The sequence below is a fragment of the Dendropsophus ebraccatus genome, chromosome 9 (assembly GCF_027789765.1).
Source record: "Dendropsophus ebraccatus isolate aDenEbr1 chromosome 9, aDenEbr1.pat, whole genome shotgun sequence".
NCBI classification, from domain to species: domain Eukaryota; kingdom Metazoa; phylum Chordata; class Amphibia; order Anura; family Hylidae; genus Dendropsophus; species Dendropsophus ebraccatus.
In genome coordinates this window covers 121,185,717-121,199,918 of record NC_091462.1, presented here as the reverse complement: position 1 = coordinate 121,199,918, position 14,202 = coordinate 121,185,717, and the positions used below count along the sequence as shown (strand labels likewise).

Here is a 14,202-nt window from a genome sequence, read left to right as displayed (position 1 = left end):
GGTAGAAACCACACAGGTAGAAACCACACAGGTAGAAACCACACAGGTAGAAGCCAGACAGGTAGAAGCCAGACAGGTAGAAGCCAGACAGGTAGAAGCCAGACAGGTAGAAACCACACAGGTAGAAGCCACACAGGTAGAAGCCAGACAGGTAGAAGCCAGACAGGTAGAAGCCAGACAGGTAGAAGCCACACAGGTAGAAGCCAGACAGGTAGAAGCCAGACAGGTAGAAGCCAGACAGGTAGAAGCCAGTCTTATTTTCAGCAGGGCTGATGAAGTCTCCCAGGTTTTACGTAGTAGACTCTCTGCCTTTCGGTCCATTGGATCTTTAAACTGCGACAAATCTTTGAATGGGAGTGACTTCTTTTTTGCTACTCTAGCGCCCTGTACATCAATCTTCAGTATTTCTTCAGAGTTTGACTTTAACTTCTTCAAACGGAAATCTGACCCAAAGTTCTCCTGGCATGGAGAATTTTTTATCTGGATTTTCCCATTCTTCCTTAATTATATTTTTAATGTTTTCATGGACTGGGAAGACCTTCTTCTTTGCACCCAATCCTGCACATATCTAATCTTGGATTGATTTGGACACTTCTTGAATATACATGGTCTATTCCTTACCACTTGTAAATGCTCATCCATAAAAGCTGAAGAAAAACCTCGTCCTCGTCCGTCTCTTCTGGTGTGTATTCAGCCAATAATCGTCCCGTGTAATAGATGAACGATGTCGGCTGATCGTTGCAGTTGTTTGTCTGTGATAGCAGCAATATGCTGCCCTCGCCCCGTGAAATAGGAGGCAGCAGACCACTGCTATCCTCTATGGGCTGCCCGGACGATCTAGTGATCACCCGGGCAGCCCCCCCCCCCACATGTGGCAGCAGCGAGCAGGGAACGAGAAGCAAGTGGGCGCTGACAGTGGTCGTTTGCTCTTCTAGTCGCCGGGTATGATAGGGGCTTTAGAAGGACGGGTCTCTCTTTCTTCCTGTGTATTAGAGAATTACACTTAGGAAGGGCAGAGGTAAAGGAGGAGAAAAACCAGATAGCACTGAGCCAGGGTCAGGGGAGGGCGCCACAGGTTCCGAGCGGGAAGAAGTCTCAGCTCCAGGCATAGCTGCTAGCACTATCAGCACAGCTTAAACAGATGGGTAGGCTGGAGGCTTATTATGAGCGACCAGATCTCCCCCTCCCAGAAAAGACTCCCTCTGATAGGAGGGCCTACCTAATGCACATAACTACTTCATTGGTGAATCCGTGGCTTCCTCAGGCTGCTGTAGAGGCCCCAGCAAATTTTTTTTTTTTCAAATTTGGCTCCACATCCTTGCCGCTGGGCCTCCGCGCATGTGCAGACTAAACTTCTGGCCGAGACCTAACCGTAAGTAAACTGCAGTGACGCACATCCGGCCATCAGAGTGCCTACCATGCCCGGCAGAGAAGCCCGCCCCAAGCCGGACACCCCCTAAGGAGTCGACCATCGCACTCCGGAGCCCTGCGCAGACCAAGAGCCAGGTAGCAGGGCCCGGGTCAGGTAGAATCCCCCCCAGCACTGCCGAAGGGGAGAAAGGCTGATCAGAGAGGGAAGGGGGGGAACCCTGATCAATCCAAGCCAGCCACCGGTTAGACCACATGGAGGCAGCGCCTCTCTGCCCTGTCCTGCAGTATGGGATGGGGAGGGGCCTTTTAACCTCTCTGCTTCTGTTTCCTGTCCCTGTAGGGCATGGGGTCAACCTCCTGTGGTTCTGTCATGGAGGATAACTAGGGAAAGTAGGACTGTGGGAGCCCAGCTCATCAGTTATGGATCTCACCGGGATGTGGTGGTCTCTACTGATCAGTTATGGATCTCACTGGGATGTGGTGGTCCCTACTGATCAGTTATGGATCTCACGGGGATGTGGTGGTCTCTACTGATCAGTTATGGATCTCACCGGGATGTGGTGGTCTCTACTGATCAGTTATGGTTCTCACCGGTTATGTGGTGGTCTCTACTGATCAGTTATGGATCTCACGGGGATGTGGTGGTCTCTACTGATCAGTTATGGTTCTCACCGGTTATGTGGTGGTCTCTACTGATCAGTTATGGATCTCACGGGGATGTGGTGGTCTCTACTGATCAGTTATGGTTCTCACCGGTTATGTGGTGGTCTCTACTAATCAGTTATGGTTCTCACCGGTTATGTGGTGGTCCCTACTGATCAGTTATGGTTCTCACCGGTTATGTGGTGGTCTCTACTGATCAGTTATGGATCTCACCGGGATGTGGTGGTCTCTACTGATCAGTTATGGATCTCACCGGGATGTGATGGTCCCTACTGATCAGTTATGGTTCTCACCGGTTATGTGGTGGTCTCTACTGATCAGTTATGGATCTCACGGGGATGTGGGGGTCTCTACTGATCAGTTATGGTTCTCACCGGGATGTGGTGGTCCCTATTGATCAGTTATGGATCTCACCGGGATGTGGTGATCTCTACTGATCAGTTATGGTTCTCACCGGTTATGTGGTGGTCTCTACTGATCAGTTATGGTTCTCACCGGTTATGTGGTGGTCTCTACTAATCAGTTATGGATCTCACAGGGATGTGGTGGTCTCTACTGATCAGTTATGGTTCTCACCGGTTATGTGGTGGTCTCTACTAATCAGTTATGGATCTCACAGGGATGTGGTGGTCTCTACTGATCAGTTATGGTTCTCACCGGTTATGTGGTGGTCTCTACTAATCAGTTATGGATCTCACAGGGATGTGGTGGTCTCTACTGATCAGTTATGGTTCTCACCGGTTATGTGGTGGTCCCTACTGATCAGTTATGGATCTTACCGGGATGTGGTGGTCTCTACTGATCAGTTATGGTTCTCACCGGTTATGTGGTGGTCCCTACTGATCAGTTATGGATCTTACCGGGATGTGGTGGTCTCTAGGCAGTGATCAGTAAATTCCAGGCATTTTATGGGCCGTCGCTCTCTTCTCACCTTGGTTCTTTCTTCCAGGGGGCGTTCTGGGGTCTGATCGGGGGGCTCGTGTTGGGGCTCTGCCGCATGGTCCCGGAGTTTGTGTTTGGTTCAGGAAGCTGCTCAGCTCCCAGCTCCTGCCCGGCTCTCATCTGCGGGGTGCACTACCTCTACTTCGCCATCATCCTCTTCTGCTGTACAACTCTCATCATCCTGGCCGTGTCCTACTGCACCCCCCCAATTCCAGAGTCACAGGTGAGACCACACGGGGTGATTATACAGCTATAATAGATGGTGACTGCAGTGGTGTATTACACTCCCCTCCCAGCTACAGAATGTGAGGACGGGGAGTGACTCTTCAGACTGCTGTCAGTGAGGGGCGGGGCGGTCGGCGCCGGCAGTGAGGGGCGGGGCGTTTGGTTGGCACCGGCAGTGAGAGGCGGGGCGGTTGGTTGGCACCGGCAGTGAGGGGCGGGGCGGTTGGTTGGCATCGGCAGTGAGGGGCGGGGCGGTTGGTTGGCACCGGCAGTGAGGGGCGGGGCGGTTGGTTGGCACCGGCAGTGAGGGGCGGGGCGGTTGGTTGGCACCGGCAGTGAGGGGCGGGGCGGTTGGTTGGCACCGGCAGTGAGAGGCGGGGCGGTTGGTTCGGCACCGGCAGTGAGGGGCGGGGCGGTTGGTTCGGCACCGTCAGTGAGGGGCGGGGCGGTTGGTTGGCACCGTCAGTGAGGGGCGGGGCGGTTGGCACCGACCGTCAGTGAGAGGCGGGGCGGTTGGTTGGCACTGTCAGTGAGGGGCGGGGCGGTTGGTTTGCACCGTCAGTGAGGGGCGGTTGGTTGGCACTGTCAGTGAGGGGCGGGGCGGTTGGTTGGCACTGTCAGTGAGGGGCGGGGCGGTTGGTTGGCACTGTCAGTGCTGTCACTGAGGGCAGGGCCTTATAGTATAACGTGATTCCGTCTCTCCCCAGCTCCACCGCTTGGTGTTCAGCCTCCGGCACAGTCAGGAGCCGCGGGAGATTGAGAAGTCAGGTAAGATAAGTTGGTGCAGACCCACGGCCGCCATCTTTTGCCTAGAAATATTCACATGTCAAAGCCCCACCCACTCCACCTGCCAGCTGCCACACAGAAGGTTATAGAGGGTTGTCCAACAATGAAAGGAATCATCAGCTGCGAAAGACAGAGGCACTCAGCCCCGCCTTCCATCTTGTCACTTCCTGTGTACACTTTAGCCAGGAACTCAGCCTCCCTCTCACTACCTTTATAGCTATAACCCCGCCCACAGAGGTGGCTGAATTCCTGGCTAGGCACCAGGCTGGGCGGCGGTGACTAGGGATGGTCTGAACCTGCCGAACGCTCGGCATCAGATTCCCGCTCCGTGGAGTGGGGGACACAGCGGGAGGACCGCCTGGAATACTGGGATACAGGCTATGGTCCTCCCACTGTATCCGCCCTCTCCACAGAGTGGGCAGACAGCGGGAATCATTACCGAGGGTTCGGGTTCCTACGAACCCGAACCGAACTCTGTTTGGACCATCCCTAGCGGTGACCCCGTCAGTTACATCAGTGGACGACCCCTCTAATCAATGGCGGAGAGGAGGGGGATATGCTAGGAGCCCTGCCTAACCACATGACTTACTCAGCTCCTTAAATGCTCTGTGCTGCTAGCCTCCTCCCCCACACTCAGGAGATCTCAATCACTTTGACAGATGAAGCTTTATTGGCAGCCCAGTCGGCTGACACTTCTCTTCTCTCCTCAGGACTCAGGAATTCCGGCCCTCAGGACAAGGAGCCCGCTGCCCTCCCCAACATCAAGGAAGAACCCCGGCAGGCCTGGCTGGTGAACATCAACGCCCTGATCATGATGAGCGCCGCCATCTTCCTCTGGGCTTATTATGCTTGAGCTTGTCCTAGAATAAAGCTTTTCCCATCATCCTCTGGTGTCTGTGGCCTGGTCATTGAGGGGGAGCCGCAGCTGCAGCTTACGGAGGGTCCTCATGAAGTGTTTGGGGGGAGGGCAGCGCAGCAATATAGGGTCCCCCCCATGGCAGGACGGCAGGGTGATCTGGGCAGCGTGAAGATGGAGGAGGAGGGAGCGCGTCTGAGGGGCGGTCAGGGCCAGAGCGCGGAGAAGAGCTGGCGGCAGCTTCTGTGGGGGAAGAGGGAGGCGGGGTTACATCACATGACCAGGACACGCCCCCAGGCAGCAGATTGTTACACAGTCATTACCTGCGGAGCCAGCCGGCCCCAGTGCGAGTACTTGTGGTCTCCGAGAACCGGACAGTTCAACGCCAGAGCGAGGTGGGTACGTAACTGGTGCTTCACTCCTAGAGAGACATACAGGGTGGTCAGAGGGGCGGGGCTAGGGGCGGGAGCAAGGCGAGTATGTATGTGACTGGTGCATCACTCCTAGAGAGACATACAGGGTGGTCAGAGGGGTGTGGCTAGGGGCGGGAGCGAGGTGAGTATGTATGTGACTGCTGCATCACTCCTAGAGAGACATACAGGGTGGTCAGAGGGGCGGGGCTAGGGGCGGGAGCGAGGTGAGTATGTATGTGACTGGTGCTTCACTCCTAGAGAGACATACAGGGTGGTCAGAGGGGCGGGGCTAGGGGCGGGAGCGAGGTGAGTATGTATGTGACTGGTGCATCACTCCTAGAGAGACATACAGGGTGGTCAGAGGGGTGGTCAGAGGGGCGGGGCTAGGGGCGGGAGCGAGGTGAGTATGTATGTGACTGGTGCTTCACTCCTAGAGAGACATACAGGGTGGTCAGAGGGGTGGTCAGAGGGGCGGGGCTAGGGGCGGGAGCGAGGAGAGTATGTATGTGACTGGTGCATCACTCCTAGAGAGACAGACAGGGTAGTCAGAGGGGCGGGGCTAGGGGCGGGAGAGAGGTGAGTATGTATGTGACTGGTGCATCACTCCTAGAGAGACATACAGGGTGGTCAGAGGGGCGGGGCTAGGGGCGGGAGCGAGGTGAGTATGTATGTGACTGGTGCATCACTCCTAGAGAGACATACAGGGTGGTCAGAGGGGTGTGGCTAGGGGCGGGGCTAGGGGCGGGAGCGAGGTGAGTATGTATGTGACTGGTGCATCACTCCTAGAGAGACAGACAGGGTGGTCAGAGGGACGGTCATGACAAGCAGCACGACAAACTGAAGGAACCAGGAGCTGCGGCAGCCAGGAGAGGGTGGGGCACCTACCTGTAAGTGGCTGCAGCTCCAGTAAGGATGCGCCGGATGACGTCCCCAGGGTCCTGTACTGTGTGACCGCCTCATGGGCCGAACTGCTCACCCGGGACCGCAGCACCGAGCCATCTGGAGAGACCCGAAACCGCGGGCACAAAGACATCTGAGGAGAGGATGAGACATCAGGAGAGCACCCCACCCATCACGTCACCCAGTAGGAGGAGAAAGGAGAAGGGAGGAGAAAGGAGGAGGAGGAGGAGGAGGAGGAGACGACGTCACCCAGTATGAGGAGAAAGGAGAAAGGAGGAGAAGGAGGAGGAGACGACGTCACCCAGTAGGAGGAGAAAGGAGAAGGGAGGAGAAAGGAGGAGGAGACGACGTCACCCAGTAGGAGGAGAAAGGAGAAGGGAGGAGAAAGGAGGAGGAGACGACGTCACCCAGTAGGAGGAGAAAGGAGAAGGGAGGAGAAGGGAGGAGAAAGGAGGAGGAGAAGGGAGGAGAAAGGAGGAGGAGGAGGAGGAGACGACGTCACCCAGTAGGAGAAGGGAGGAGAAGGGAGGAGAAAGGAGGAGGAGGAGGAGACGACGTCACCCAGTAGGAGGAGAAAGGAGAAGGGAGGAGAAAGGAGGAGGAGGAGGAGGAGGAGACGACGTCACCCAGTAGGAGGAGAAAGGAGAAGGGAGAAGGGAGGAGAAAGGAGGAGGAGGAGGAGGAGACGACGTCACCCAGTAGGAGGAGAAAGGAGAAGGGAGGAGAAAGGAGGAGGAGGAGACGACGTCACCCAGTAGGAGGAGAAAGGAGAAGGGAGGAGAAAGGAGGAGGAGGAGGAGGAGACGACGTCACCCAGTAGGAGGAGAAAGGAGGAGGAGGAGGAGGAGACGACGTCACCCAGTAGGAGGAGAAAGGAGAAGGGAGGAGAAAGGAGGAGGAGGAGGAGGAGACGACGTCACCCAGTAGGAGGAGAAATGAGAAGGGAGGAGAAAGGAGGAGGAGGAGACAACGTCACCCAGTAGGAGGAGAAAGGAGAAGGGAGGAGAAAGGAGGAGGAGGAGACGACGTCACCCAGTAGAAGGAGAAAGGAGAAGGGAGGAGAAAGGAGGAGGAGGAGACGACGTCACCCAGTAGGAGGAGAAAGGAGGAGGAGGAGGAGACGACGTCACCCAGTAGGAGGAGGAGACGACGTCACCCAGTAGGAGGAGGAAGGAGGAGGAGGAGGAGACGACGTCACCCAGTAGGAGGAGAAAGGAGGAGGAGGAGGAGACGACGTCACCCAGTAGGAGGAGAAAGGAGGAGAAAGGAGGAGGAGACGACGTCACCCAGTAGGAGGAGAAAGGAGGAGGAGGAGGAGGAGGAGACGACGTCACCCAGTAGGAGGAGAAAGGAGGAGAAAGGAGGAGGAGACGACGTCACCCAGTAGGAGGAGAAGGGAGGAGGAGGAGGAGGAGGAGGAGGAGGGGGAGACGACGTCACCCAGTAGGAGGAGGAGGAGACGACGTCACCCAGTAGGAGGAGAAGGGAGGAGGAGGAGGAGGAGACGACGTCACCCAGTAGGAGGAGAAGGGAGGAGGAGGAGGAGGAGGAGACGACGTCACCCAGTAGGAGGAGGAGGAGGAGACGACGTCACCCAGTAGGAGGAGAAGGGAGGAGGAGACGACGTCACCCAGTAGGAGGAGGAGACGACGTCACCCAGTAGGAGGAGGAGACGACGTCACCCAGTAGGAGGAGGAGACGACGTCACCCAGTAGGAGGAGAAGGGAGGAGGAGGAGGAGACGACGTCACCCAGTAGGAGGAGAAGGGAGGAGGAGGAGGAGGAGGAGGAGGAGACGACGACGTCACCCAGTAGGAGGAGAAGGGAGGAGGAGGAGGAGGAGGAGACGACGTCACCCAGTAGGAGGAGAAGGGAGGAGGAGGAGGAGGAGGAGACGACGTCACCCAGTAGGAGGAGAAGGGAGGAGGAGGAGGAGGAGGAGACGACGTCACCCAGTAGGAGGAGAAGGGAGGAGGAGGAGGAGGAGGAGACGACGTCACCCAGTAGGAGGAGAAGGGAGGAGGAGGAGGAGGAGGAGGAGGAGGAGGAGACGACGTCACCCAAAAGGAGGAGAAGGGAGGAGGAGGAGGAGGAGGAGGAGGAGACGACGTCACCCAGTAGGAGGAGAAGGGAGGAGGAGTAGGAGGAGGAGACGTCGTCACCCAGTAGGAGGAGAAGGGAGGAGGAGTAGGAGGAGGAGACGTCGTCACCCAGTAGGAGGAGAAGGGAGGAGGAGTAGGAGGAGGAGACGTCGTCACCCAGTAGGAGGAGAAGGGAGGAGGAGGAGACGTCGTCACCCAGTAGGAGGAGAAGGGAGGAGGAGGAGACGTCGTCACCCAGTAGGAGGAGAAGGGAGGAGGAGGAGACGTCGTCACCCAGTAGGAGGAGAAGGGAGGAGGAGGAGACGTCACCCAAGAGGAGGAGAAGGGAGGAGGAGGAGACGTCACCCAAGAGGAGGAGAAGGAGGAGGAGATGTCACCAGGGTGTACCTTATAATGTCTCTGGGGTCCAGAAGTCTCTCTCTCCATGACAGGAATATCCACAATCCCCTCTGGGGGGGCGGGAAACCCCAGACAGACGGCCCTGCAGCACACAGAGGGGAGACCTGTACAGCGGATGTAAGGTGATGTCACCCAGGGGGCGGGGCTGTGATAACCTCAGGAATGTCACCCGGGGGGGGGGGGGGGGGGGGGGGCGGGGCTGTGATAGCCTCAGTGATGTCACCCAGGGGGCGGGGCTGTGATAGCCTCAGTGATGTCACCCAGGGGGCGGGGCTGTGATAGCCTCAGTGATGTCACCCAGGGGGCGGGGCTGTGATAGCCTCAGTGATGTCACCCAGGGGGGTGGGGCTCTTACCAGTACACTCTGTGGATCTTGCGCTCCCTCATTAGTCTCTGGACACGCTCAGCAGCCTCCGGACTCCGCGCCAGCAGTAACGCTCCGCTGGTGTCCTTGTCCAGGCGGTGACACACCCGCAGAGGCTCCGCCTCTTTGCCAAACAGCATTTGTGACAGTGCGGGGAGCAGCGCAGTGACACTATGGCGCACAGAGGGGCCACCTGTGGGCAACACAAGACATAGTAGCACTGGAGGTGGGCGGGTACCGGGCGTCTTGTCTGCTCCGCCCCCTGCCCACCCACTATATACTCACCGTGAGTGGAGAGGCCGGGGGGCTTATTAATCACAACAAGATCCGAATCCGGGCGGAGCACCTTACTGCGCAGATCACGGAGAACAGCATGAAGGGGCGGAGCCTGAGGGGAGCATGGGAAACATCAATATCTGCATAATCCCTCCCCCCATCCCAGGCATGAGATACCGCCATATACCTCCCCCCAGAGATGTGATACCGCCATATACCTCCCCCCATCCCAGGCATGAGATACCGCCATATACCACCCCCAGAGATGTGATACCGCCATATACCTCCCCCCAGAGATTAGATACCTCCATATACCTCCCCCCAGAGATGTGATACCGCCATATACCTCCCCCCAGAGATGTGATACCGCCATATACCACCCCCAGAGATGTGATACCGCCATATACCTCCCCCCAGAGATGTGATACCTCCATATACCACCCCCAGAGATGTGATACCGCCATATACCACCCCCAGAGATGTGATACCGCCATATACCACCCCCAGAGATGTGATACCGCCATATACCACCCCCAGAGATGTGATACCTCCATATACCTCCCCCAGAGATGTGATACCTCCATATACCTCCCCCCAGAGATGTGATACCGCCATATACCACCCCCAGAGATGTGATACCGCCATATACCACCCCCAGAGATGTGATACCGCCATATACCACCCCCAGAGATGTGATACCGCCATATACCTCCCCCCAGAGATTAGATACCTCCATATACCACCCCCAGAGATGTGATACCGCCATATACCTCCCCCCAGAGATTAGATACCTCCATATACCACCCCCAGAGATGTGATACCGCCATATACCTCCCCCCAGAGATGTGATACCTCCATATACCTCCCCCAGAGATTAGATACCTCCATATACCTCCATATACCTCCCCCCAGAGATGTGATACCACCATATACCTCCCCCCAGAGATGTGATACCTCCATGTATCGCCCCCAGAGATGTGATACCTCCATGTATCGCCCCCAGAGATGAGATACCTCCATGTATCGCCCCCAGAGATGTGATACCTCCATGTATCGCCCCCAGAGATGAGATACCTCCATGTATCGCCCCCAGAGATGAGATACCTCCATGTATCGCCCCCAGAGATGAGATACCTCCATGTATCGCCCCCAGAGATGAGATACCTCCATGTATCGCCCCCAGAGATGAGATACCTCCATGTATCGCCCCCAGAGATGAGATACCTCCATGTATCGCCCCCAGAGATGAGATACCTCCATGTATCGCCCCCAGAGATGAGATACCTCCATGTATCGCCCCCAGAGATGAGATACCTCCATGTATCGCCCCCAGAGATGAGATACCTCCATATACCTCCCCCAGAGATGTGATACCTCCATATACCTCCCCCAGAGATGAGATACCTCCATATACCACCCCCAGAGATGAGATACCGCCATATACCTCCCCCCAGAGATGAGATACCTCCATATACCTCCCCCAGAGATGTGATACCTCCATGTATCGCCCCCAGAGATGAGATACCTCCATATACCTCCCCCAGAGATGAGATACCTCCATATACCTCCCCCAGAGATGAGATACCGCCATATACCTCCCCCCAGAGATGTGATACCGCCATATACCTCCCCCCATCCCAGGCATGAGATACCTCCATATACCTCCCCCAGAGATGAGATACCTCCATATACCTCCCCCAGAGATGAGATACCGCCATATACCTCCCCCCAGAGATGTGATACCGCCATATACCTCCCCCCATCCCAGGCATGAGATACCTCCATATACCTCCCCCAGAGATGAGATACCTCCATATACCTCCCCCAGAGATGAGATACCGCCATATACCTCCCCCAGAGATGAGATACCTCCATATACCTCCCCCAGAGATGAGATACCGCCATATACCTCCCCCCAGAGATGTGATACCGCCATATACCTCCCCCCAGAGATGTGATACCTCCATATACCTCCCCCAGAGATGAGATACCTCCATATACCACCCCCAGAGATGTGATACCTCCATATACTGCCCCCAGAGATGAGATACCTCCATATACCGCCCCCAGAGATGAGATACCTCCATGTATCGCCCCCAGAGATGAGATACCTCCATGTATCGCCCCCAGAGATGAGATACCTCCATGTATCGCCCCCAGAGATGAGATACCTCCATGTATCGCCCCCAGAGATGAGATACCTCCATGTATCACCCCCAGAGATGAGATACCTCCATGTATCACGGGCTCTGCCTCTCATCTCCTATAGTTTGTATATTTCGGGCGCCTGACACTCAGTACAGGAGATGCTGGGAGCTGTAGTTCCCCGCTGTGAGGGGCTCACCTCTCGCCTCCCCGCCGCCTGCTGCTCAGCCCGGATCCGTTCGGCCAACCGCCGGGCACCGCGTACAGCCCCGGGCGCCGCCATGTCCGCGATACAGCAGAGGTCATGTGACAGTAGACCCTCCGCGGCCGCCGTAGCAGAGCCAGGACGCCGCCATATTCTTTATTGGCAAAAGCAAACCTTATCTGCACACAAACGCCATCTTTACTGAGGGCAAAACGTACGGCTGAGTCATGGAGGAGCCACAGCTGCCTTCTCATTGGTCAGTCAGGTGATGGCGGTCACCGGGTGCCGGTCCGTGCTGCTGACAGGCAGATAACCACCATTGTACATGGAGCCCCCGCACTGCCCACACCTGACAGGGCGGCCATATTGTGCTATATACTGCATGTGTGTATGGGGCCGTATATATACTGCATGTGTGATGTGTGTGTATGGGGCCGTATATATACTGCATGTGTGATGTGTGTGTATGGGGCCATATTGTGCTATATACTGCATGTGTGATGTGTGTGTGTATGGGGCCGTATATATACTGCATGTGTGTATGGGGCCGTCTATATACTGCATGTGTGTATGGGGCCGTCTATATAATGCATGTGTGTATGGGGCCGTCTATATACTGCATGTGTGTATGGGGCCGTCTATATACTGCATGTGTGTATGGGGCCGTCTATATACTGCATGTGTGTATGGGGCCGTCTATATACTGCATGTGTGTATGGGGCCGTCTATATACTGCATGTGTGTATGGGGCCGTCTATATACTGCATGTGTGACGTGTGTGTATGGGGCCGTCTATATACTGCATGTGTGATATGATGTGATATGATCATCGTCTGACTCCTCCCCCCAGGTGTCTGTGACATCACCGGCTGACTCCTCCCCCCAGGTGTCCATCACCGGCTGACTCCTCCCCCCAGGTGTCCATCACCGGCTGACTCCTCCCCCCAGGCGTCCGTGACATCACCGGCTGACTCCTCCCCCCAGGCGTCCGTGACATCACCGGCTGACTCCTCCCCCCAGGCGTCCGTGACATCACCGGCTGACTCCTCCCCCCCAGGCGTCCGTGACATCACCGGCTGACTCCTCCCCCCCAGGCGTCCGTGACATCACCGGCTGACTCCTCCCCCCCAGGCGTCCGTGACATCACCGGCTGACTCCTCCCCCCCAGGCGTCCGTGACATCACCGGCTGACTCCTCCCCCCCAGGCGTCCGTGACATCACCGGCTGACTCCTCCCCCCAGGCGTCCGTGACATCACCGGCTGACTCCTCCCCCCCAGGCGTCCGTGACATCACCGGCTGACTCCTCCCCCCCAGGCGTCCGTGACATCACCGGCTGACTCCTCCCCCCCAGGCGTCCGTGACATCACCGGCTGACTCCTCCCCCCCAGGGCGTCCGTGACATCACCGGCTGACTCCTCCCCCCCAGGCGTCCGTGACATCACCGGCTGACTCCTCCCCCCCAGGCGTCCGTGACATCACCGGCTGACTCCTCCCCCCCAGGCGTCCGTGACATCACCGGCTGACTCCTCCCCCCCAGGCGTCCGTGACATCACCGGCTGACTCCTCCCCCCCAGGCGTCCGTGACATCACCGGCTGACTCCTCCCCCCCAGGCGTCCGTGACATCACCGGCTGACTCCTCCCCCCCAGGCGTCCGTGACATCACCGGCTGACTCCTCCCCCCCAGGCGTCCGTGACATCACCGGCTGACTCCTCCCCCCCAGGCGTCCGTAGACATCACCGGCTGACTCCTCCCCCCAGGCGTCCGTGACATCACCGGCTGACTCCTCCCCCCCAGGCGTCCGTGACATCACCGGCTTGACTCCTCCCCCCCAGGCGTCCGTGACATCACCGGCTGACTCCTCCCCCCCAGGCGTCCGTGACATCACCGGCTGACTCCTCCCCCCCAGGCGTCCGTGACATCACCGGCTGACTCCTCCCCCCCAGGCGTCCGTGACATCACCGGCTGACTCCTCCCCCCCAGGCGTCCGTGACATCACCAGGCTGACTCCTCCCCCCCAGGCGTCCGTGACATCACCGGCTGACTCCTCCCCCCCAGGCGTCCGTGACATCACCGGCTGACTCCTCCCCCCCAGGCGTCCGTGACATCACCGGCTGACTCCTCCCCCCCAGGCGTCCGTGACATCACCGGCTGACTCCTCCCCCCCAGGCGTCCGTGACATCACCGGCTGACTCCTCCCCCCCAGGCGTCCGTGACATCACCGGCTGACTCCTCCCCCCCAGGCGTCCGTGACATCACCGGCTGACTCCTCCCCCCCAGGCGTCCGTGACATCACCGGCTGACTCCTCCCCCCCAGGCGTCCGTGACATCACCGGCTGACTCCTCCCCCCCAGGCGTCCGTGACATCACCGGCTGACTCCTCCCCCCCAGGCGTCCGTGACATCACCGGCTGACTCCTCCCCCCCAGGCGTCCGTGACATCACCGGCTGACTCCTCCCCCCCAGGCGTCCGTGACATCACCGGCTGACTCCTCCCCCCCAGGCGTCCGTGACATCACCGGCTGACTCCTCCCCCCCAGGCGTCCGTGACATCACC

The 14,202-nt window shown here is 57.8% G+C and overlaps 2 protein-coding genes across 3 annotated transcripts in view; one reads left to right on the top strand and one right to left on the bottom strand.

Annotated features, from left to right (window-relative positions):
* SLC5A2 (solute carrier family 5 member 2) overlaps positions 1-4,878 on the top strand; it is a 196,748-nt gene extending 191,870 nt beyond the window's left edge. The window contains exons 13-15 of the mRNA XM_069984784.1: positions 2,984-3,199; positions 3,909-3,969; positions 4,698-4,878. Coding sequence (XP_069840885.1) covers positions 2,984-3,199; positions 3,909-3,969; positions 4,698-4,840 — 420 coding nt within the window. The 3' untranslated portion in view covers positions 4,841-4,878. The remainder of the gene's footprint in view (positions 1-2,983; positions 3,200-3,908; positions 3,970-4,697) is intronic.
* On the bottom strand, positions 4,635-11,803 carry RPUSD4 (RNA pseudouridine synthase D4). Of its 2 annotated transcripts, none has more exons than XM_069984786.1 (7): positions 11,641-11,803; positions 9,306-9,408; positions 9,012-9,213; positions 8,645-8,738; positions 6,142-6,289; positions 5,167-5,264; positions 4,635-5,086 (listed from the first exon to the last, which is right to left on the bottom strand). In XM_069984786.1, the coding sequence occupies exons 1-7, from the start codon at positions 11,722-11,724 to the stop codon at positions 4,868-4,870; spliced, it is 948 nt and encodes a 315-aa protein (XP_069840887.1). In that variant the 5' UTR covers positions 11,725-11,803; the 3' UTR covers positions 4,635-4,867. The 2 variants fall into 2 exon arrangements, with proteins under 2 accessions (XP_069840887.1, XP_069840888.1); XM_069984787.1 differs by lacking the exon at positions 11,641-11,803 and adding an exon at positions 11,528-11,632.
* Between the last annotated feature and the right edge of the window lie 2,399 nt (positions 11,804-14,202).

Excerpts from the sequence above, each read along its gene's own strand:
- RPUSD4 (XM_069984786.1), bottom strand. The coding sequence starts at position 11,724 with ATGGCGGCGCCCGGGGCTGTACGCGGTGCCCGGCGGTTGGCCGAACGG. Across the intron at positions 9,409-11,640 it reads AGGCGGCGGGGAGGCGAGAG|GCTCCGCCCCTTCATGCTGT; the intron begins GTGAGCCCCTCA and ends TGCTCCCCTCAG. Across the intron at positions 9,214-9,305 it reads CCCCGGCCTCTCCACTCACG|GTGGCCCCTCTGTGCGCCAT; the intron begins GTGAGTATATAG and ends TGTTGCCCACAG.